This window comes from Fusarium verticillioides, chromosome 5, assembly GCF_000149555.1.
Source record: "Fusarium verticillioides 7600 chromosome 5, whole genome shotgun sequence".
NCBI lineage: Eukaryota > Fungi > Ascomycota > Sordariomycetes > Hypocreales > Nectriaceae > Fusarium > Fusarium verticillioides.
In genome coordinates, this window is record NC_031679.1 from 3,301,378 (window position 1) to 3,323,064 (window position 21,687).

The window sequence follows — 21,687 nt, forward strand, 5'->3', positions numbered from 1 at the left end:
TAAGCCTGAGGGGAATGGTGTTTCTCATGAGAAGAACAGTCAGTTCGCGTTGGGTCTGATAGCTAGGTAATGTGCTTCTACGTACCAAGCAAACCACAATGCATTGATTATCATTATTAGTCTGTAACAGCTGCCATGTCCCTCTCTTGTTGATGTGAGTGGTTTCCAATTGGGTTTGACTCGGTTTAAGCTTATCAACCACGTTTTTGTAGCCATTGACTACAATCCGCTATCGCCGATCATCCGCCGTTGAACCATGCTTCTTAGCATCGATGACATGCATCTACAGATACCACACGAGGCGACATCAACGGACATTCTGTGTGGCTTCAAGACATTTGTGATCATTGTGAAGAATGATTTGGCAATAATGGAACTCATGCCAGCACTGCATAGCTGGTTTCCTCTGCGTCTCATGCTGGCTGCATGCAGGCTCACGTGCCAAGCTGTTGGATTCTCATCAAACTCACTCAACACCAACAGAAGCAGTCTTGTCTTTGTCCCGGGCTTCAACGAATCACAGCCCATCAACATTTAGTGGGAAAGTAACGCGGCATTCGGGGACATGATACTCATGTCCGAGGTCTATGCGAGGCCGCGGGCCTTGCCGAGCATGCTATCGCTAGCTCAGAATTACACGATAAGGACCTATTCAGTGAGACCATCATCAAAACCACCACAACCAAAGCTGTCATCTGAAGCGAAACCACCACAACCCACAAGATTCACGTTTGTCCCAAAATCAGAGTGGGCACCAGAAAGAGACTCGATACCTACAGACGACTCCTTGGTCCGTGTTTCAAGACGGGTCGTTGATAACCATTACGCTTCACAGAGAGAAAAATCACGAAAGCTAGAAGAGATTTTCGAGAGATTCTCAAAAGACAAATCGCCACGAAAGGGACCAGAACCAGAGAGACAAGCACAGGAATCATCGGAAACGCACCTACAGCAGGACATGCTGGAGTTTGATAAACGGTTTCTGATCGCGAACTTGGAAGAGGAATACGCCAAGTACAAGGCTAGACGACCTAGCATGACCTCGAAAGAAAGACACAAGGTATGGGTTGACATGGTGGGATGGTCACTGGATATACCTTATTCAAGAGAGCTTTACGATAAGCCCCAGGATTTCAGGTAGGTCAGGAGGCGCAGAGCAATTGAGCTGGTTCGCATGGTATTCGGCTATCAGCTCAGTCCACGCTCAAAAAAAAAAAAAAAAAAAAAAAAAAAAAAAAAAAAGAGATAGCAGACAGGCTGCCATACCGGCTCCGAGGCAGCAATATGGGAGACGTCAGGCTCATCTGTATTGACACTGACAAAGCCAGGAACACGTCCCGGGGACCGAAGGGGGCCACGTCGTTCCATATGGAAGTGGCTATTCTGGACACCAGGGATCTCCGAGACGTCATCCAAAATGGCTTCAAACTTGATAGTCCATCAGATCTCATTTGAACTTATCAGTTTGCCGTCCAGGACCGCGTGCCCAAAGTGGAACGTTTCTGTTTCGGTGACACAGAGGCCATATCTCCAGAGGACTTGAAGCGCAGATTCGTTGAGTGGCAGAAAGGAAGAGATGTGATCGGCGTGGCACACTCGCTTCACGGCGACCTGGTCCTCTTCAGAGAATTCGAGATCTTCGTGGACGCAATCTGCTGGATCGATCTGGCCCTGGCACAATACATTCCACTTCAAAACACAACTGCACCATCGCTGGCAGTCGTCATGAACGGACCGAGGATCCGCTACGCTGGAAGGCTGCACGAACCGGGAAACGACGCGCACTTCGCCATGAGGACTCTCCTTGGACTCGCAGTTCTGGATTTCTGGCGCGAGTGGACTTACTGGGGAAATGGGCTCGGTGCTATCCCACGCTGGTACGACCTAGCTACAAAAATAGTCCGGGCTGATATCCCAAGACCAGAACGATGGGGCTTCATGGGTTGAAAGATGGACGCTATCGTTGCAGCTCGACATGCCTGCTTTGGTTATTGAGGGTAGGAGAATGCATCGGTGTGCTATAGTTCGAGAAGGCAGGATCTGATGATCACCTACAACAGTGAAGATGATGTTGTTACCACGTTGGTAAAGACTGCACATCGAGACCGGTTGGGTATTGTATCAAGGACAAGGCTCACCACAAGCGCCAACACAAGGCACATCAGAAGACTCACAAGGAACGAAGGAATGAAGGTCAACAAGGGGTGGAAGGTACAAGCATTGATCGAGATGAGAACCATGATTGCAACTTGAGCGATATCCCTCGTCGTCGTCGCTAATGTGAACCAGGTAATACTGGCTGACGTGTATAACAACAAGAACGTCTTTCGCCGAAGATCATTTCCCAAGAGTGAGAGATGATCTGACGAGACCCAGATTATGGGCAAAGTCAATTCTAAGCAAAAAACCAGCGCAGCCGTCCACTGCAAATCACATGCCATGGATTATAGGTCCACGGAGACACACAGAATCAGGCTTCCAAGCACCAAGTTCCAAGTTAGTTCCTCATCGTCGGGACTGGGCGTCGCATTTTCGTCCTTGTTCGATGTTATCTGGGGTATGGCACCACTGAGCTGGTTCAGCAGGTTTGCTTGCCACTGACAGGAGACAAGGCCAGGCTGAACCAAAAACTTTCACCTTGTGTTGGCTGCTGCTGGTGTTCGGTGGACCCCGCCTTGACATGGTCAGATGTTTAGAGCCTGGAGAGGGAGCATGAGGCCAGGGGTTGATAGAGGTCGACAGATGCTGAAGGCTTCATTCCGGCAAGAGCCGAATAGCATAGACATATTGGCATGTTAGTCATATCCAGTGTCTGTATTTTGTATCCTTCAAGATACTCATACCGTATTATCATATATAGTATTCAGCAGAAGTTGCAGTAAATGCAGAGCTGTTAAGTGCTCCACATAAACAATCAAAAACATCAACAAACCACAGAATTTACCCCGAACAATGATAATAATAAAATATGTAATATTATTTTTATTATTATTATTATTATTATCATCATCATGATTGAATACGTTTCACAATGATCATAATCATGTCCTCTTCATTCCCCAAGTTTCCAAATCTGGAATGCCCTGGTTCCCCGGAATCGCCCGAATAGGTCAGACAGCCCAGGGGCCAGCACCTACAATCACACCACCATCGACCGACTCTCAATAGGCAATTGAGAATCCTACGGCTCATGATCAACAGCGCAAAAAAAGTTGACAACAATGTAAATTAGTATAAGAGACTTGGTCCAACTCGTCAAAATGGAGTGATTTCTCATCATCCATCACACTCATCATCAATACAGTTCAGTCAAGTCCTGTTCTCTCAACTCACTATCATCTCAAAAAAAAAAAAGTGGCTATATCTTCACTTACACTTACAAAATGGCCGCCATCGCTAGACCTGCTCTCGCTAAGCCTGCCGCTTACCCCAAGTAAGTCCCCGTAACTTACAGCAACTCAGCTCATCTCCACCAATATTCGATCCTGACAATTTGTTATAGGGCTCTCCCCTTTGTCGTTGCTGTCGGCAGCTTCGCTCTCGTCGGCAGCTACGTGGCCTCCCAACTGGCCACCACTTCAGCCAAGTTCGACCGCTCTTTTGCAAAGTACAACACTCCCGAGAGCGAGGCCAACAGAGCAAGGACCTTTGACGGTGCCGCCGAGAACCCCAGGACAAGCCTGTTCAACATCCTCGGTCGACGACAGTAGATGGTCAACTGTCTACAAAACTTCATCATAAAGGATCCCAGAGATCTACTTCTGCATACGCATATACAATTTCTTCACGTTGAGCGTTCTTTATTACGTCTGCAACATCGCCTGGTTATAACGGGCGTAGAGACGGACATAGCATTTGGTGGTTGTATAAACTGGAGGTGGCATATACCATGGAAGTCATATAATTTGATCAATGAATAAACAGTTGAAAATTTCACACAAAATCAACCATAACAAGTGAACACGATATATCAATTCTTTTGTATTACATATAAAACTTCCCGCCAGCCAGCCTTTTGCTGAGGTCGCCCTCGTTCCCATAAAGACTGATCTAGGGTTCATCCCTATCCTGTTCCTAGAACAAACGCTTGCTCATCCAATTCGCTCACTATGCTATGATATGTTCCCCATATTCCTCCTTCATGTTGGACATCAAATATGCAAAAAGAATGGAAAATGCCACCTCTAGTCCTACCCAATACGCCTTTTTTGCCTATATTCTATATACTCTGCCACCCATATCACTGCCACTAATAAGCGACTTGATATCTCCCTATTTTTACCCCGTTTTCATCCTGCCGGGAGTCCAGCTGAGTCGTGATCCCGTGTGGCTTGAAGATCGCCTAGATCTGCTTTTAGGTCCTGCGGGTGTCAACTGGTCGTCAACGGCCTCCGAATCATCCTCTTGCTGTGACGGGCTGCTGCTCTCTCTGTTGCCAATACGGGATGTGAGCGCGCTGAGCTTGTCTTTGAGGTTGCTTGCGCCGTTCTTCCTTCGTACCCCAGAATCGTGATTGCTCATGCTTGAGGCAGGTCGTTCGATGCCCGTCGGGATTCTTCTAAATCCGGGTCTGTGCTGTTGAGCGACAGGCACGGGAATGCTGCTGTGAGTGCTGGCGCTATTTACACTGCTAGCATGGGAATTGCTTGGTGTTATTCCAAATGTCTGGCCCTGCTGGCTATACATGCTGTTACTCATACTGTGTATGCTGCTTTGTGGACTTGCAGTAGCTGGCCGCAAAAGATCCATCCCGTGATGATGCCTATCGTTGCGGTGGTGGTCATCAATGGGGGTTGGTGGCGTCATCATGAGGAAAGCTGGCACATTGGGGCCATGGGGAGCTTGTGGGCCATGACCTGTGCCGCCGTTACGATGCGACCTTCGACTCTTGACACTCGAGCTTCGGCTGCGTCGTCGCATAGTAGATCCTGGTCGTACACTACTGTGTGTGCTTCCGGCTCGAATACTTCTAGGAGGTGATCGGGAGAAGTCCACAGGAGATGAGCCATATAGGCTCGAGTCGTCGCTGTCGTTCAGACTGCCCGGGTAGTGTTGAGATCCACCCGAAGAGGACGGCGCAATGAGGACTGAGCTGTTGGCCAGTACCCGTAACTTGTCTCGCTGTTCGGCGTTGGGTCGATGTTTTGAAAATTTGTTACCAATGAGGGCGCCTGTATGCGAGATCAAAGCCTTCATAACCGCCTTCTTAAGAGCCAGGGCTAGATCTAGATTGGACCATGTCTTATTCTCCCACTCAATGCTGGGCATTCTGAAGACGAAGTCGTGTACATCCTCGATGTTGCGGTTATCTTTGCCACGATAGCTAAGGCAAAGTACCACAGAAGGCATTTTGATGGACGAAAATGTCATGTACTGACTGGCGCGGGTCATCATCTTAGTAAGGTCGTCTGACTGCTGCTTCTCATGGTGATGTTTCTTTCCCAATCCGAAGCGTGACTTCTTATCGCCATCCCTTGACTCGCGACCGTCCCTAGAAGAAAGGCCCGTGGAAGCACGTGCAAGCCCAACTCTTGGACCCATGTTAGATCGGAGTGACTCATGAGATGCCTTCTTGAGCATAGTCTTGGAAGTTCCAGGAGTACGGAAGAGGCGGAAAGAGTGGCCTTCATTGCCCGTATTGACACTCAACGCCTTTCCAGGGGCCGCTTCAGTCTTCGTGTTGGATGTCAAAGTAGGTCTAAGTCGGAGCTCGAGAGAACCTGAGCCTGCTGAGAAAGACGATGAGGATGATTGTCGTGTGTACGGAGGTGTCAGACCGCTGCCATCTTCATAGTCCTCGTCCTCCTCTCCATCAGCCGTGACCTGCTTCAGCATGAACGGCGAGTCATTCTTGGCGCCGGCCGACTTTTCTCCATTGATACCAGGGAAAATATACTCAAAAAGTCGCTTGCCAACTTCTCGCTCTAATTGTACCTTGATGGGGAACAAATTGACCTCGAAGCGGTCCATCACTGGAATGCCTGCTATAGCCTCCAACATGTACCAATACACCCGGATCATCTCCTTGTGCTCACTCTCTTGGGCATGCGGCTTCTCAGGGTCGATGTATGGTGCGATCATCTCAGGGTATGTGGCATCCGGTAGCAGGTTGAGGCCAAGGACCTTACCAACACGAATGAGGTTCACATGAGAACCATCGGAGTTGTCTGTGCGGTCATACTCGAGATCCTTGAGCTGCAGCTCCACCAAGGGTTCATTCGAATCTTGCATGAGATGCCAGACGATGTCTCGAATGGTAATATTCCACTTGAGCAGGCCAGTGCTGTCATCTGAATTGACATCATACTTTCTCTGTGAAGAGGTAATGGCCTTCATCATGAAGAACAATTCGTCCTCACAGGCTGCCAGATCCTTCTCGAGGTGCATTCTGTCTTGCCAACCCTTCTTGTCGAGATGTTTTGCATAGATCTGGAAATGGTCCTTGATCTCTTCCATCTGCCTGATGCGTTGTTGCAGCTTCTGAACCATAGCTGGAGCACCACTCAAGTCGCTGAAGTCCGAGGCGAGAATGATCTTTTCCAAGCGCTCACTACGCGTCTTTTCCGTGGGTTCGTTGTACATAAGGAGATCAAGGACGATGACATAGAGTGCATAGTACTGCGATGAGTTGCAGAGAGCTCTTGCGGTTGGGAACTCGACCCAAAGATTGTCCATGCGGTTCTCCATATTGACTTGAGAAGCGTTTTCGTTTCCGTCCGTGTTCACCTCATCATTGTACTTCAGGCGCAAATCATTGAACTTATCATACCGAACCATGGCCGAAGTTTTCTGGACAACGCGCTTGAAACCGAAAGGATCCGCCTGGAAGTCAAAAACAACCTCGATAGGAACCCATGGAGGCCAAGCAGAGCCGCTTGGTGCACCATATTTGCTTCCAACATACATCGACACAAGACTGGTTTGGAACCACTTGCGATGTGTGACAAAGAATTGGACGCTATCCATATTGACCAAGAATCGGCGCTGAACGAGACCGCTGACATTGTCAGAGATTCTCTCCTTCTCCATGACTTCCATGACCTTCAGCTCCATACCCTTAGCAGTTGCCAGCACCACATTCTTTTTGTTCTTGTCGCTCTGTAGTTGAATCTGCGGAGCAATGATTCGAATATGGTAGCTACTTTGGGCAGTAAATTCTTCGGCAATTCCAGTCACCAGATCCTCGATCGATCCCTCAACAACTCCCTCGGCGTTGGTGCCCCATGTAGCAGACGTAAACTTGCGACCGTCATTGAGAATGCGTTTGATACGCTCTTCAATATCCAGAGGTGTTTCGTCTTCATGAACGCTAGATGCGCGAGAACTCCTTCTGCCACCCTGTCGACTGTGTGTTGATTTAGCCTTGCCTGGCTTATTGTTTGACTTGGCTCTGTTTTGCTCTTCGACAATATCAAGGATAAACTTGATGGCGGGCCGCGAGAGGTAGTAGGTGAAACCACGTCTTTGGCTGCTTTGGTGAAGGTATCGAAGCACGATATTTCGCAGAGTGTTATTCCACTTGAGTTGCAGATTATGGATAACAAAGCGATTGTTGAACTCGCTTTCAAACTCGCTGGTAGCTGGGATTTCCATGGTCTCATCCTGAAAAGGGATGGAAGACTCGCCTGATTGCTTGCGGCCATCATTGCTGCTCCTGTTGGTGCTTGACGGAGCACGAATCCTGGCCTGGTTTAGCATTGATTCAAGGAATTCCTTCTTCTCTTGCAGCACGTCGGTATGTTTTTGGAAGGCCTTGAATTCTTCCACAGCAACTCGGTCTTTTGCATCACATTTGATGACCCTCAACTCCGCTTCGCCCATCTCACGATCATGAGATTCCATTTGCTTGGCCAGCTGGTCAAGGCGATCCTTAATAAGCTGGCCCTGGATTCGACGGGGATCGTCATCATGTCTCATCACACAGAAATGCGTGGGTTCGCTTCCGAAAGGACTAGTTCGTGTTGGGTCTCCAGCGATAACACCACCAATGTCTGTTTGCCGGAAATATGTCAGGCGAGGGGCATATGCCAGGGGTAAGATCTTGGTGTCAGGGTGAGGCTCCGTGGGTGTTATCCAGTCAAGCTCGACAAAATCATCCATATCAATCCAACTGAAGTCATTGTCCGGAATAGTAAACCGAGACAAGTCAGGCTTCTCGTCAGATTCGCTCATCAATGTTGCGATAGATCCTTTCTTAATAACCTCTGTGGTTGTTCCCTTCAAGCTTGCTGACACTGCTCGGACATCGGCGCTAACGAGGTCAAGCTGAGCAGCATGAATCTTGATACCTGATGTTTTACTGGTGTCGTCACCATGCTTGCCTTTACCAAGGGTATTGAATTCTTCTCGGCGTTGATGAAGGTCAAGTGAAAAGCTGTCAAATCGCACCTTCAAGCCGGTTGCAGAGACTGCATTCTCAGAATGATCTTCGACATCCTTGTGCTTGTAGATGTGACTGAGGAAAAGTGGCGCGAGCAAAATATTGTACTTAACAGTTGCAAGATGTCGGCCAAATTTCTTGCTGTTCTTCTCACGGCCAGGGAAGAGACTACCTTGGCGAATTGGCAATGACAGCGGCTGTCCAAACAAACCCCACCAATTGAAGAAGTGGGTGAAGAAACGAGGTGTAAGATGGATTGTGTTGTAGCTTCGAGAGGGCTCCGGATTATCTGACAGCCAGTCACGATCAGCTGGAGCATGGATCGCAATAGAAAGGTGTATGTGTCGGCTCCGGAAACCACGCATGGCGTCGTATGGAAGACCGTTCGGATCAGGCTTAGCGAAGTGCGGATTTTTGAGGACGATGTCATAATGAGGGCGAAACTCAAAGCTTCGCTGGCCGTCCTCAATAGCACGTTCGAAGATGAGGCCAGCCATGACCTTGACCTTGCCTGACAGCTTCATGACAACCTTCTTGAAGCTCGCCTCGGATTTGTAGCTGTCTTCAGGCAGGTAACCTTCAGCATCGTAGAGTCGCCGGGCCTGGTCTCGAACTTCATGGCTATAGTCAGGCACTGCAAGAATGTACTCGCCACTTTCGACTGAGATGAATCGCTTGGGGTCATCGTCGGCGTTTATGTTCCATCTGATGTCATTTCGCCAGCACATGAGGAAACCAGCTCCATTGCCAGTCATTGCATATGGATCGCGGGTGCCCTTAAGAGCCAAATGAACATCTCCATCCCCCTTCCAAGACATGTGTATCCTGGAGTGAAAGTTAAGTCGCAGTTTGTCCCAGAAACCGACACGTTCTGATAGATCGAATTGAGGTTTGGTAAACGATTCAATGACCATCATCATGTCCTGAATGGCGGGCTGGTAACAAGGACCCCAAGTGATCCGCGTAGGAAGAGCACTATTGACGTCCATGTAAACATCTGAGTAAGACTTGACGGGCCCTATTGTACGTCTGACTTCGATGGCAAAACTGCCTTCATTTGAAGAACCTGGGAGCGAGCTCCTTGGTGGGACAACGTTGACTCGAACCCTCCGTGTCGACTCAACACCCCTGAACTCCTCGGCGACAACGAAGTTTGCCTTCAATGACACAGCTTGTATTTTTGCAGATTGTCCGTATTTCATCGGTGGAATATGCACCAAAGGCAATGGGTAATCTCGCAGCGTCACCTTAGCCTCGCCCATGGCAATACTGAGATGCATTGGCACCAGTAAACTATACTGCGTATCCTTTGGCATCCCTTTGCCAATCTTATGAAGGAAATCTGGAAGGTCTTTCATAGGGAATGTCGGCTTGTCAATCATAAAGTGCAAGTCGCTGATGACGGCGGCCATAAGCGCTGGTCTCGGGGGCACCTCCAGTAAATTTTCGGAGTCTTCCATGTCTTCGGGGATCTGGTTGGCACCCCAGAACTGGCCGCGAGACTCTTTCATGCTGTCTTGAGACATTTGGTAAGCACGGTCAATTCGCTTCTTCCAGCTCTGGGCATTGAACATGTCCAGATGGCTTCGAGCATAGTGTTCAGTAACCTTTGAAACACCGTTGACCCGGAGAGATTCGATGTTGGGGTTGTATCGTGGAATTCTTCCATGTTGGGAGTTTGGTCGTGCATCTCTTCCTTCTTCGAAAGCGTCCACACTTCGACTTCTGCTACTAGGTCTATCGCCCATTTCAGGCCGTCCTCTGGGGAAAGTTGATCGAGATCGGAATTTGCTGCTGCCTCTTCTTATCTCCTCTTCGCGAACTCTCTTAAGTTTGACCTTGAAAGCATTTTCTCGGGCAAGTCGCTGTGTTTGTTCAATGAGGCCAGTGCGGTAAATCATGCCTAGTTTCCACTCAAATCCACCATCTTCAAGCTCGAATAAAAAGTTTCGTGTGCGTACTGACACCTTGGGAACCGACTTTGGTCCTTCGGGCTTCTTCTCAAGGATGTACTCATTGGTACCCGTCTTGAAGCGATGGTGGAGCTGCTGAACTGCTTTGATCACATTGATGAAGTTGTCACTCACGCGGCTGACGATGACCTCATGCGGTACAGCAATACGAACGGCCTCAGTCACGATGTCCACCATTTTCTCATCAACAACACCCCCATAAGCTGTCTTTCGACGAGATTCTCGGAAATCGAGACGTCCTGACTTGATGCTCACCAATCTCGCCCAAACGTTGCGCATGCGAGGTGGTTCTGTATAGAGTCGCACAAGTTTTGCTGCGATGTAGGGCGTAGACCATCTCTGGCGGCCTAATTCTAACCCATACATATGTAGCATCATAGCTGGATCATGAGGCATGTCGGCCTTCAGCTGTACGAGCGCGGCTTTGAAATCGAGAGTGACCAATTCAGGTGTAATAGTGGACGAGCCAGGGTCAAAATCGGGAGTTCCTGGCGGTGCCAGCCGGTTGGCAGTAGGAATGATGTCAACATAGCTTCCATGTTGCTTCGTACGCGGAATGTCACGCCCGCTTTGCATGAAAGCTTTGCGCAATGTCATGACAGCAACTCCAATGGCATAATGCCGGTAGAGAGAGTACTTAGCACGGATCGAACGGACACCAACTTGGATGTTAAAAGTTGGACCACTAGCATCACTTGCTGCGCTGAGAGAAAGCTCAAGTCTTGGTACACTAAGGAAGGGTTCTGGCTCGAGTGTGTCAACGGCATCCATGATCTGTGCCTCGATTCCACTAGCAAAGAGTGTAAGCTTTCGCCCATCGCCTATGTTCTGTGGTTTCTTTTTGGGCCGTGGGGAGCTGGAAGGAGGAGTCCATTCCGAGTCGGACTGACTGATAGAACGACTGTTGGCACGTCTCCTGGAAGCCCGCCGTTGAAGTCCGTCAAGTCGATGGGCACGATATTCGGTTGAGACAGTGTCCCAATGGAGGAATACTCCACGAGTATCATCCGAGATCTCCTCATCAATGCCTGCAATCTCCACGTTGAAGTCCGAAGCGTCAAATTGTGCTCTTAATAGCCAGTTGGGCATGGATCGTAAGAAGTTCTGGCCACCCCTGGATCGCGAAACCGTGCCCTTTTCTGGCTCCACATCAATGCGCAACTCCTGAACTATTTGACGAAGCCCATCGATGATTTCAGGTCTGACCATACTGACCGAGGCAGACTGAAGGTTACCAGATACATCAACGTAAACATCTGGCCGAGCGCCCAAGTGTAGTTTCATGTCGAGTGACTCGGTGGTAATCAGGTTAAACCGCTCACCATTATTGGTCTGGTAGTAAAGGTCGTGCGATTGAAGTCTGAAGGAGCCATCAAGGGAATAATGCATATCTGCCATAAGGCTATGTGAAGACTCCACGTCGAGTGATATCGAGGAGATCGAGGAAATTATGAGGTCGAAATCATCTGGATCCTCGGCTTTTTGCAAAGGCTGTAGCTTTATGCGAACTACAGGTTCGTGCATAGAGAGCTTATAATTTGCTTTGGGCAGTAGGCGCGAGATCAGATGGTGGTTATCATTCTGCGCTCTTGGTGCTCTAGGTTTTGACTTGAATAAGGCGATAAGCAGCGGCAGATGGTGAGGGTCTAGATCTACCGAAGGCGACGTAACGACAGAGTTAGCAAACATGATGTTGGCGTTCCTCTCGTCCACAGTACTGGCCCGCAGAACTTCAACGGTCTTGGAGAGTAACGTTGTCTTGATCGTCGTCGTGGCCATAGGGACGTAAAGGAGGCGTTCAGGTTGGCCATGTCCATCGTCCAGGCCAACAGATATAGACAGAGCAGCAGCCAGTGCCTCGTGCGCAATGGCCTCAGCGGGGAAATACATCCTGTGCGCTGGCGACTTGGAGTCTAACCTGTGAAGATCTATTCCCACCTCTTTCATAGCTGCGTTCAGCTGGATTGGGGTAGACCCAGGCTTGATAGACTGGACCTTCTTGCTCATGCCCAGAAAGCTCACGGCAAACTGAATCTCCTTGATGCCACGTAGGATAGAGCTGAAAAACTCTTTGGAATCAGAAACAGTCCTCATCAAGTCCTCGTTCGTTGTTCCAGGGTCATCGATTTCCTGTGCTACCTTGCCCAAGAAAATATTCACGGGCTCTTCCTCTACGCCAGGAGTCTTGACCTCAGCTCTCCTTTGCTTGAGTCGACTCATGCACGTTTGCAGATCATCGAATGGAATATGTAGTCGACCCATCTTGATAGCCACGGCAGCTTCGCGCAAGCCATCCATAGACTTGTATAAATGTCCATGAACGTTGATAAACAGCTGGTCAAGAACTTCCATGGATTCACATCCATCAGCTGTGAACAAGACGCTGCGCAACGAGACAGTCCATTCCGCTTGTTGGTCCTTGCCGTGGCGATCAGCTAGGCGAGCGAAAAAGCGTACGCGATCGACCATCTTCCGGCGCGTATCGACCGCGAGAGTGAAGCTTCCGACCTGGACATTGCCCACGTCAACGATATTCACTGCTGAGTTTGTCGCGACAACGTCGACCAGCTTGAGCCAACTGATATTCCTATGCAACCGCTTGATCTTTTCTTTGATATTCGTAAGTTTCTTCCATGTTTCGCTTCGCACAACCGTGCTCGTAGCTCGTCGCGGTAGCTGTGGTTGTTGTCGGGCAGTAGTTTTGGCGTCCGGTTTTTTATCCTTCGACGTTTCGGCATCGCTGTCCTCGGGGTCTACGTCGACCTGCTTGTTTCCTTCCAGCTCGTTGATGTCCAATGTTACAACGAGCTCGCTCAGAACAATACTGAGCCATGTTGGCTGGGCGAAGGTTGGTCGATGAACATGGAGCCCCAGGCCCCTAATCTCTATCCTACATCCATCTCGAGGTGTATATGCTAGTCGGCGCAAGGAGAGGTAGCCGATTCTTTGAATAGAGATACCGGTGATAATTCGAAAAACGGCTAGGAGGACGAAGGACGATAGATATAGGAGGACTAGACAGCCGAAGACGAAGGTCGGGTTGAGGAGAGCCATGTTGCGAAGGCTCCCACGAGCCTCTCCCACCAAGTCAACTGCGAAGAGACATGGAATTAGCTATGAGCGGTGTAAGGTGGCGTGGTATTGCAGCATACGTTTCCTGCTTGTGGAAGAGATATCATGCCTTCACTTTATATGCAACCAATTGATAGGCGGGCTATGCCATCGCCGCGGGCTTTTGTCGAATTAGGTGTCGTTATTGCCGGATTTTGAGTTCCTTGCTGGTACTCTCGTTGAGGCTCGACCGAACGGCAACGCGCAAAGGGATGCGCTGTGAGTAAAGGTTTAAGTATATATCCTCGCGTCCGGAGCAGGGATCGTTGGCGGACAGTTGAGCGGAAAGTAAATTCAAAGCCGACTTATGTATTTATCGGGATCGACGGAAAGTATATCGAAACGCGATGCTCTAAGGGGATTCGGGGGAGATTTGTGACGTCAAGGGGGTCCGGATCCACGAGGATCGTAGTAGGTTGTTAGGAAAAGGAGTGTTACTCTGCCGCAGGAGTACAAGGCAGGGACAGATTCGAGAGAGGGCGACTCCCTTGAAACCGTAACTTTTGGCGGGGGATATGCAAAGTTAATAGGTTAAGTAGGTTGTGAAAGGAAAAGAACGGCTATGGTCCGAGATACGTAGCGTTGAAGATGGACGGATATTGGATGGCGATGGACAGGATTGGTCGCTTAGACTCTCACGTCCGTCTTTGGACGAACTGCTTACAGCCCACGAAGCGATAACGAGTACGTACTGCTACCGGCTACTGCAAGCTTGGATCGATTCGAGAAGGCCTCCACTCAGAGGACTCCAAGCTGAAGCCACGAGCCTCACTTCGTTAGATCAGTTAGGGCAGAAGCACGGGCCTAGCTCATTAGCTTGGAACAACCTGGAAACGACGACGTGTGCTAACTTAGGTACCTACCTATAGTACATATTAATTAAGACATTTTATTTGTTGATGATCACCAATCTCAACAACTCCGCAGTGTTACGACTGTCGACATTAAAAGGAGATATTACTTGATTACCAACTTTCATGAGACATTAAACGCATTCATCTCCCTTTGCGGCGCCAGGTAATGCACCGTGCTAAGGATCTCCATAGTCCATACCAGCCTTATCAATCACCGTCAGAGCCGATCTTCCGTTTGAACCGCGTGTACTCTCCTGTACCACATACGAGCGTTAGAATTTTCCCGTGCCTTATCGACAAATCACGACAGTGCTTTCTTTGTCATTGGTTACCCATTCTTCCAGTCAAAGTGCGGGGAATGCATGTCTCTTCGAGTTCCGTGGAGGATCGGACATTCATCTCCTCCATAGTTTTGTAATTGTTTTAATTTAAAGTTTCTCATAGATATGCGCAATAAATTTCTCTTTTGTGATTTAACCGCACAAGTCATTTTGCAGCACTGACATACTCGCTTACAGCAAAGTTTCAAGTCTATCTGCAACATTCCTCTAGCCAATTCGAACTTGGACCGCGTTATCAAACATGCACCCCAGTATGGATCCTTCTACTGTAGCAATGATAGCTCCGTTACCCTAGCGTCACCAAATCGTGTGCACCGTCAAACATGAACCTCGACAGTCAGGTACAAGAAACAACATCTGACGCTGCCAAGTCGCACATACTGACTGTCGCTCCGTTGTTTCCCCAGGGGAATTGTTGTTTCGTCTACCACAAATTTCGACTCAGTTCCTTCGAGCTGCGTCATCCTTACTTCATTCCACCGTGGCAGTGATCCAAGTCGTAATACAGTGGCGTGTCATAGCAGAGTCGTATCATCCCCCCTAACAGTTACTCAGTAACAATGCTCGTTACGAGGTTGCATTGAACAGTGAAAGTTGCTGTGTTATGCGTTGTCAGTCTGAGAGAGTCAAGATCAGTGAAGGGTACAAACACGCGAAACTCTTTGTTTGCTCCAACTTCTACAATGGATGTCTGGCATGTCAAGACTCTGAAACAGCAGAAATTCCACTGGTGTTTGATTAGTCCATGGTTTCACTCAACAACTATCCGCATACCTTGTCAGGGAAGCCGATTAGGATGTTCTACATCTTCTAGTAGGTTGCATGCTCTTTTCAGGCCAGCGAATCGACCATGGAATTCAACGGGTCACGACAAAATCAGAGAGAATTGAGTCAACTTAAACATGAGTATTATTATGTTGACGAGCCTTTCAGTTCTTCATCTTCAGCCTGCTTTTTTAGTTCAGCGATGCGATCATCAATAAGTGCAATATCAGCGTCTATCCTCAGCATCTTTTCTGACATCATATCTCTATACTCCTGATCCGTAAGCTTCTTAAGGGGAGATAATCGGCTCCAGAACGATTCTTTCTCATCGTGAACTTTTGGCTTTCGAGTTGCCATTCGGTTCGCAATCATTTGACCACCGGCTCCCAGTGTTGTGAAGACGAGCATCGCGGGAAGAATGTTTTTCGGCCCTCCTGGTCACAGGGTCAGTCAGAATAGAGCGCCGACAGCGTGGTATGACTTACTGATCAAGCCACCCACCGAACCAGCTGCTGTGCCAGCTATTGCGCTGGCAATTGTCTTGTCGCCATTCCTGAGTCTTTCTTCACCGCCCCATGCCTTTACAACAATACTCCTGGTGACTTGAGAGGTCAGCCCGCTGGCCGATACATATTAGTGGATGAACTTACACCAGAAGCTTGTTCCTAATGTAAACCATTGAAATCCAGAAACTGCTCCCCAAATTATGGGATTTGCCTCTTGGAAAATTGAGCCTCCGACACCTGCCAAAACACCCGCGGTCCCTGTTTGATTGTCAATATGGGGTGTGCGAGGACGCATGAAGCAGCTTACCGGCGTAACCACCGAATTTCAATGGAGGTACCACGAGGTCAACAACCTCGGGAGAAAACAAACCGCGAGAGGACTGCCGTTGGCGTACAAACACCATTTGAGGCTGTTGATTCCTGTCGTTGGCCATGATGGATGTGTATGAGGATGGACCTGAAGGAGGTGGGTGAGGATAAGAAGAGAATGAATGCCAGGTACTTCAAACGACCGATATAATTACAATATTAAAAGGGAGAAGAATAATGTTACATGGCTCGCTTCGCCGACCGTTTGTCAAACTTGATAGTGAGGTTGATGAGGCTCTCGCTGCATCTGAATCCCAGTTTTTCCTAAGCAGGCAAAGGCCAATCGTAGAGAGCCACTATAAAAGTTGGGGGATGAAAACCCGTGACATGACTGGGCCGTGGGCCAATTGAGTGGGCTTGAATCGGCACACATCAAAAATGCCTGTGAGCTGGGTGTACTTTTGGGAGTTTGGCTCGTGAAAGGCCAGGCATAGTTGAGATGAATAGGCAGTAATAGGCCAACATGCAATGAATTGTTAAGCTTTGATACAAAGATGAGGTAGATGGCAATGAATTAACGGATGTTTATCATTGATACTTGACTGCCATGTGTGGATCATGAGCGTCTTGATGATTATCAAGGCATGTAATTGTATATGCCGCATAGTTAAAGTGCCACTAAAAGACCTAAAAATCTCTGGATTGCGTTGGCTCAATGCGCCTGGCCGACATCTCATGAGCTCCGGGCTGATAAACAGAATCAACGGCTTGAACCTCAAAAGTGTAACTACACCTAGTTTCTGGGTCTTTTAGGGGCTCTTGTTACTGGTGCTTCTGAGGAGATGCAAGCGAGACATCAATCGAGTGGAGGGGTTAATTGGTGGGCCCCGCACTAAAAAGGGCTAGCGCCCACTTCAGACCAGGACTGGCAAAATTAAGGCAACCCTCAACTGGCGCCTCCATCATCATTTTTTCCCATACGCCGAGCAAATTTCAACTCGTCAACCCCAGACACGGCAACGTTAGTCGGGGCACATCAATACTCTGCGACGCAAGTTTCTTGACAGAAATAATCGACATTCCGGTATTCGGTTCTTCCGTTCCCGGCTACAAAGCGATCCGATCTCGTTCTCCTCTCTGAAGCGAAAGCTGAAACCCCGGTCGGCTTCGCCCTTTGCATTCGTGCGCGCATCGGTCCTAGAATCGTTGCGCGTGTTCGCCTAACCGCAATCATGGGTGAGCACCCCTCCACGACAGTTCAGCCTGTCTTCTAAGCAAATGCTAACCTCTCGCCAGCTCCTAAGAAGAAGGAACAGCAGAAGATGTCCCTTGGGGACTTTCTGGCTGACAGTATGTCCCGCCCCTCGCCTGTGCACCCCGCCGCACAGCGGACTTGGCTGCGATGCCCCTCGTTGACCCCGTACTGACGACTTGGACTTATAGGCTTTGGTGGAGGCTCATCTTGGGCTGATGAGGTAGAGGAAACCTCTTACGGTAAGCACTTTCACCTTCGCTTCAAATCTATATATGTGTCTCATTGCTAACTCATTTCCAGTCACTGGTATGTCCCGTCGCTTTCACACGATACCTTCGACCCATGGTGGACTGACCATTTTTAGGCACTCAGGCTCTGCCCCCTTCCGACCGGCCTCGGTACAACAACAACGCTGCTTCCAGCTGGCAGGACCGGGGTATGTGTTGATGTCGCTGTGATTTGACTGCCAAAACTAACTGGCGCAGGTTTCTCCGTTCGCGAAGCTGCCCCTCAAACCCTCCCCGACAAGCCTCCTTATACCGCTCACTTGGGCAACCTTTCCTACGATGTTACCAACGACGCCGTGGGTGAATATCTCGCGGACTGTGGTGTCGTCAACGTCCGCCTTATCGAGGACCGTGAGCTGCAGCGCCCCAAGGGCTTCGGCTATGTCGAATTCGAGACTCTGGATGGCCTCAAGAAGGCTCTTACCTTCGACGGCGAGAACTTCAACGGACGAATGATCAAGATCAAGGTCGCCGATCCTCGTAAGTTTGCATCTAGCCCCTGAAAACTTTTTTTTATCTAACCTTTAATTACAGCTCGTGGCGGTGATCCTGGCCGAGGTGACTCTATCCGTGAGATGGGTAACTGGGACCGCAAGGGACCTCTGCCCGATGCCCCTTCAAGGGGTGGTGCTCGTGACTTCGGTGACCGTGAGCGACGGCCTCGTGATCCTGCTTTCGAGTCTCGCCCCCAACGTGAGTTCACCTGGGAGCGACATGGACCCCTGGCCCCTCTCTCTCCTCAAGATGGTTCCGGATCCCGAGACGGCAGCCGCCCCCGTGCTTCTCCCGATGTGCTTGGTGACCGTAGTGAATCTTACCGAGGAAACCGCCGGGATTCTCCTGCTTGGGGCGAGGCTCGCGAGGGTGGTTCTCGTCCTCGTCCCGAACGCCCTGAGCGACCTGAGCGAACTGCTACTGCTGCTGAGAAGGACATGCAGTGGCGCGAGAGAATGCGTCCCGATGCTGCTAAGGCTACCTCCCCCGACGGTAGCGCACCCCCATCTCCCGCTCTTTCTAACGCCGCACCTGCTCAGGGTGGTCGCCCTCGCTTGAACCTCCAGAAGCGAACTGTTTCCGAGGCCCCCGATGCTTCATCAACATCCCAGGGCTCTGATTCTAAGGCCAGCCCCTTCGGCGCCGCTCGTCCTATCGATACCGCAGCAAGGGAGAAGGAGATTGAGGTCAAGCGCCTGCAGGCTATCCAGGAGAAAAAGGAGGCCGATGAGAAGGCCAAGGAGGAGCGAAAATTGGCGAAGGAGGCTGCTGCCAAGGCTGAAGCTGAGGCTGCCGAGAAGGCTGAGGCCGCTGAAGCCAAGCAAGCCGCTGAAGCTGCCGAGGCTAAGCAGATCGCTGAGGCAGCTCCTGAGGCAACAGAACCCAAGGCTGAAGCTTCCGACGGCGCCAATGGCGAGCAGAAGGTTCCTATCCGAAACCGCGAGCCCCGAGAGGGTGCTCCCAAGTCAAGAGCAACCGAAGCTTCAAGCTGGCGCTCTGCCTCAAACGAGCAGCGAGGACCCCGTGGAGGAGCTGGACCTCGGGGCGGTCGTGGTGGCCGTGGCGGCATTCGGGAGGCACGAGCTGGACCTCTCCGCTCCAACGGATCAGCTGCTCAACAACCCGCGTCTACTGATGCCGAGCCTGCTACACCCACAGCTGACGACGACGGTTGGACTACAGTGCCCAACAAGAAAGGTCGCCAGGGACGTGCGATGGCACCCTAGAATGTGTACCAATCGCCTCGTTTCTCTATGGTTTGACGACTGAGAATGCCTGTTTACAAGATGCGAGTCACCTAGCTCGTAGTTAAGAGTAGTGATCATCTTGGACTTTGCTATTTTCTCGTAAATGACACCCATCTTACACTCGATTGCAAGCGATGGTTTTTGAAGCTGGTTCTAAACAAAGGCTGGTTCGAAACTTGTGCCTGCTCTTCTCTTCTCGTTATCCTCGACAATCTAGTATCACAGGTTGCTCAGGGCATGGAATTGAAATCTCTCCGCCGGTTCTAATCGACCACGGCATCCTGTTTTCCTCGTCTGACCGCCACACGTTGGACCTACTCATGATCAACCTCAACACCCGCTTTCACTCGTTCAGGGGGGTTGGAGAGGGCATTTTTGAGCATTTGACCTTTGGCGTTTCGAGACAAAAGCAAAAGAATGGCGGCGAATGGATGGATGGATGAACGGATGGATGAATGGACTGAAACGTGGCATGCATTTGAATGATCACAGCTCTTTTTTATTGTCTCTTTATGTTTCCCTTTTTGTCTTTTTTTTTTTATTACTGTTTTTGATTTCCCCCAAAAACGTCTAGGCCGCGTGTTGACTTCCTTGATCGATGATTATGAATGAGGGAGAGGGTGAAAAGCAGGAGAGGGACTGAAAAAGTTTACTTGCTTTGGCTTAAAGAACACTCAGGCAAGGCTACTATAGGCAGTTCGTTTTCTCTAGACTCGGCAAAGGTGATGAGACGTCGACTCTTATGATATGAACTCGGATCTGTATGCTAGACGGTTCATGGGATCAATGAAATGTCCTGTTATTTATTTTTCTCTCCGATCGGTGCGGTGTCTTTTGTGTGTCTTCTTGGTTTCTCAATGAGGTCTCGGTGTTTGTTCTTTATACCTTTATAAGGGGTGAGGACTATGTCTGTGTGTGACTATAGACGAGTAATGAGCACATGAAGTCTCCTCTCATGCTGACCCATTTCGTTACCACTGATGACTCTTCTTGCTGGCCACTTTGGCTTATTTGCTTGCTTCGTTCTCCCCTTTCCAGAGTCTGAAGCCCTCGAGTACGTTCCTCTTCACTCCCTCGCTCACAAACTCCAACTTCTTGCCATCCTTGAACCTATTCTGAAGTGCTTCTTCCTCTGTCACCCACGCAAACTCGACATGTTCATTCTCATCGATCTTGACTTCATCACAGCTCTCCACCTCGACCCAGACCGTCAACTTTCCCCAGACTCCATCATGTGCACGAAACACAAGCATGTCATACAGAACCTCCAAGTCCTTCTCTAGAGGATCATCTGGCATCGGCTCTGTGATGGGTGCAATTCCTACCACGGCTTTTACAGCCTTTGCGCGCAGTCCGGCTTCTTCCCAGAGTTCACGAACTGCTGCAGCAACGAGGCCATGGTCTGAGTCATCGACACAACCGCCGGGGACTTCCCATAGCAGAGGCCAGGAGTCATGGGCTGCGCGGCGGAGAAGAAGGACTTGGCCTCGGGGATTGGTGACTAGGGCGCCAGCTATGAGGTGCTCAATTGGCGGGTGGGCAGCTCGGAAGACATCTGGAGTAGAGGCGAAGGCCTCGAGAGATGCGGGTTGAGTGTAGGATAGTGGTGGCGAAGGTGAGGTTGGCATTATGAGGGTTGTTGATGTATGTTGATCTTGGCCTCGTTGTAGTATTTATAGTCTTGAAGACTTTATATGTTTGATAATCGATACCTGGTTTAGGCTGCGAGTTGAAGATGATTGGTTGAGAAAGAAATGCCGCGCATAGATTAATTGTTAAGCACTGGGCACTTCTGGTAAAGATGGATAGAGCATGTGATAATCAAGACTCTGCGTAGAGAAGATATAGAGAGGATCGGCTCTTGGGCACTTTGTATCATCCAAAGTGACTTGTCTGCAGTTGAGTCTCTAGTGTTAAATGTGTGAGTCAATCCCGCCTTACAGCTGACACCCAACTACCCAGGCTACTGCATATCACTGCATATATCACATTTCTCGGTCAAGAGTTACATGCGGCTACCATATCTCTTTGTAACATTGCAATGTATTGCAGAGCCTGACAAGCCCCTCTGTCTGTATCTTTTCTCAGTAGGTATGGTCCTCTTCCCTGTGATATGCCCAAATTGTACTCTATGTATCAACGCCTCTCATCTCTCAAGAGCCTT

The 21,687-nt window shown here is 49.6% G+C and overlaps 9 protein-coding genes across 11 annotated transcripts; 4 read left to right on the forward strand and 5 right to left on the reverse strand.

Moving 5' to 3' along the window:
* Positions 1 to 77: 77 nt before the first annotated feature.
* Positions 78 to 1,203, reverse strand: FVEG_16519 (hypothetical protein). The gene has a single exon (XM_018905739.1). The coding sequence runs from the start codon at positions 532 to 534 to the stop codon at positions 220 to 222; it is 315 nt and encodes a 104-aa protein (XP_018755836.1). The 5' UTR covers positions 535 to 1,203; the 3' UTR covers positions 78 to 219.
* FVEG_16520 (hypothetical protein) lies at positions 566 to 1,141 on the forward strand (the record flags this gene model as incomplete). Its single annotated transcript, XM_018905740.1, has 1 exon — positions 566 to 1,141. The coding sequence occupies one exon, from the start codon at positions 566 to 568 to the stop codon at positions 1,139 to 1,141; it is 576 nt and encodes a 191-aa protein (XP_018755837.1).
* Positions 1,204 to 1,417: 214 nt separating the features above from the next.
* On the forward strand, positions 1,418 to 1,947 carry FVEG_09121 (hypothetical protein; the record flags this gene model as incomplete). Its single annotated transcript, XM_018898046.1, has 2 exons — positions 1,418 to 1,435; positions 1,465 to 1,947. 2 exons carry the CDS (start codon positions 1,418 to 1,420, stop codon positions 1,945 to 1,947), a joined length of 501 nt encoding a protein of 166 aa, XP_018755838.1.
* On the reverse strand, positions 1,436 to 2,643 carry FVEG_16521 (hypothetical protein). The gene is made up of 2 exons (XM_018905741.1): positions 2,056 to 2,643; positions 1,436 to 1,979 (listed from the first exon to the last, which is right to left on the reverse strand). Exons 1-2 carry the CDS (start codon positions 2,439 to 2,441, stop codon positions 1,958 to 1,960), a joined length of 408 nt encoding a protein of 135 aa, XP_018755839.1. The 5' UTR covers positions 2,442 to 2,643; the 3' UTR covers positions 1,436 to 1,957.
* A 740-nt stretch (positions 2,644 to 3,383) lies between these two features.
* Positions 3,384 to 3,710, forward strand: FVEG_09122 (hypothetical protein; the record flags this gene model as incomplete). The annotated part of the gene is made up of 2 exons (XM_018898047.1): positions 3,384 to 3,433; positions 3,503 to 3,710. The coding sequence occupies 2 exons, from the start codon at positions 3,384 to 3,386 to the stop codon at positions 3,708 to 3,710; spliced, it is 258 nt and encodes an 85-aa protein (XP_018755840.1).
* A 240-nt stretch (positions 3,711 to 3,950) lies between these two features.
* On the reverse strand, positions 3,951 to 14,061 carry FVEG_09123 (hypothetical protein; the record flags this gene model as incomplete). 2 transcript variants are annotated; one of them, XM_018898048.1, is made up of 2 exons in its annotated part: positions 13,506 to 14,061; positions 3,951 to 13,445 (listed from the first exon to the last, which is right to left on the reverse strand). In XM_018898048.1, exon 2 carries the CDS (start codon positions 13,405 to 13,407, stop codon positions 4,279 to 4,281), a length of 9,129 nt encoding a protein of 3,042 aa, XP_018755841.1. In that variant the 5' UTR covers positions 13,408 to 13,445; positions 13,506 to 14,061. The 2 variants fall into 2 exon arrangements, with proteins under 2 accessions (XP_018755841.1, XP_018755842.1); XM_018898049.1 differs by having other exon boundaries at positions 4,279 to 13,445; positions 13,535 to 14,057.
* Positions 14,062 to 15,522: 1,461 nt separating this feature from the next.
* Positions 15,523 to 16,684, reverse strand: FVEG_09124 (hypothetical protein). The gene is made up of 4 exons (XM_018898050.1): positions 16,238 to 16,684; positions 16,075 to 16,188; positions 15,910 to 16,026; positions 15,523 to 15,858 (listed from the first exon to the last, which is right to left on the reverse strand). The coding sequence occupies exons 1-4, from the start codon at positions 16,362 to 16,364 to the stop codon at positions 15,572 to 15,574; spliced, it is 645 nt and encodes a 214-aa protein (XP_018755843.1). The 5' UTR covers positions 16,365 to 16,684; the 3' UTR covers positions 15,523 to 15,571.
* A 430-nt stretch (positions 16,685 to 17,114) lies between these two features.
* Positions 17,115 to 21,316, forward strand: FVEG_09125 (hypothetical protein). Of its 2 annotated transcripts, XM_018898052.1 has the most exons (8): positions 17,115 to 17,475; positions 17,536 to 17,589; positions 17,683 to 17,733; positions 17,795 to 17,800; positions 17,859 to 17,930; positions 17,980 to 18,261; positions 18,316 to 20,577; positions 20,712 to 21,316. In XM_018898052.1, exons 1-7 carry the CDS (start codon positions 17,472 to 17,474, stop codon positions 19,500 to 19,502), a joined length of 1,656 nt encoding a protein of 551 aa, XP_018755845.1. In that variant the 5' UTR covers positions 17,115 to 17,471; the 3' UTR covers positions 19,503 to 20,577; positions 20,712 to 21,316. The 2 variants fall into 2 exon arrangements, with proteins under 2 accessions (XP_018755845.1, XP_018755844.1); XM_018898051.1 differs by having other exon boundaries at positions 18,316 to 21,316.
* On the reverse strand, positions 20,531 to 21,151 carry FVEG_09126 (hypothetical protein; the record flags this gene model as incomplete). The annotated part of the gene is made up of 1 exon (XM_018898053.1): positions 20,531 to 21,151. The coding sequence occupies one exon, from the start codon at positions 21,149 to 21,151 to the stop codon at positions 20,531 to 20,533; it is 621 nt and encodes a 206-aa protein (XP_018755846.1).
* Positions 21,317 to 21,687: the final 371 nt, after the last annotated feature.

What these genes read in the sequence shown, in the direction of transcription:
- FVEG_09124 (XM_018898050.1), bottom strand. Translation starts at nt 16,364, where the DNA reads ATGGCCAACGACAGGAATCAACAGCCTCAAATGGTGTTTGTACGCCAA. An exon ending in GAAATTCGGTGGTTACGCCG is followed by an intron (nt 16,189 to 16,237) that starts GTAAGCTGCTTC and finishes ACAATCAAACAG; the next exon opens with GGACCGCGGGTGTTTTGGCA. An exon ending in ATTAGGAACAAGCTTCTGGT is followed by an intron (nt 16,027 to 16,074) that starts GTAAGTTCATCC and finishes TGACCTCTCAAG; the next exon opens with TCACCAGGAGTATTGTTGTA.
- FVEG_16521 (XM_018905741.1), bottom strand. Translation starts at nt 2,441, where the DNA reads ATGGCATGTGATTTGCAGTGGACGGCTGCGCTGGTTTTTTGCTTAGAA. An exon ending in ACAACATCATCTTCACTGTT is followed by an intron (nt 1,980 to 2,055) that starts GTAGGTGATCAT and finishes TAACCAAAGCAG; the next exon opens with GCATGTCGAGCTGCAACGAT.
- FVEG_16519 (XM_018905739.1), bottom strand. Translation starts at nt 534, where the DNA reads ATGTTGATGGGCTGTGATTCGTTGAAGCCCGGGACAAAGACAAGACTG.
- FVEG_09125 (XM_018898051.1), top strand. An exon ending in TTCCAGCTGGCAGGACCGGG is followed by an intron (nt 17,931 to 17,979) that starts GTATGTGTTGAT and finishes TAACTGGCGCAG; the next exon opens with GTTTCTCCGTTCGCGAAGCT. An exon ending in GATCAAGGTCGCCGATCCTC is followed by an intron (nt 18,262 to 18,315) that starts GTAAGTTTGCAT and finishes CTTTAATTACAG; the next exon opens with CTCGTGGCGGTGATCCTGGC.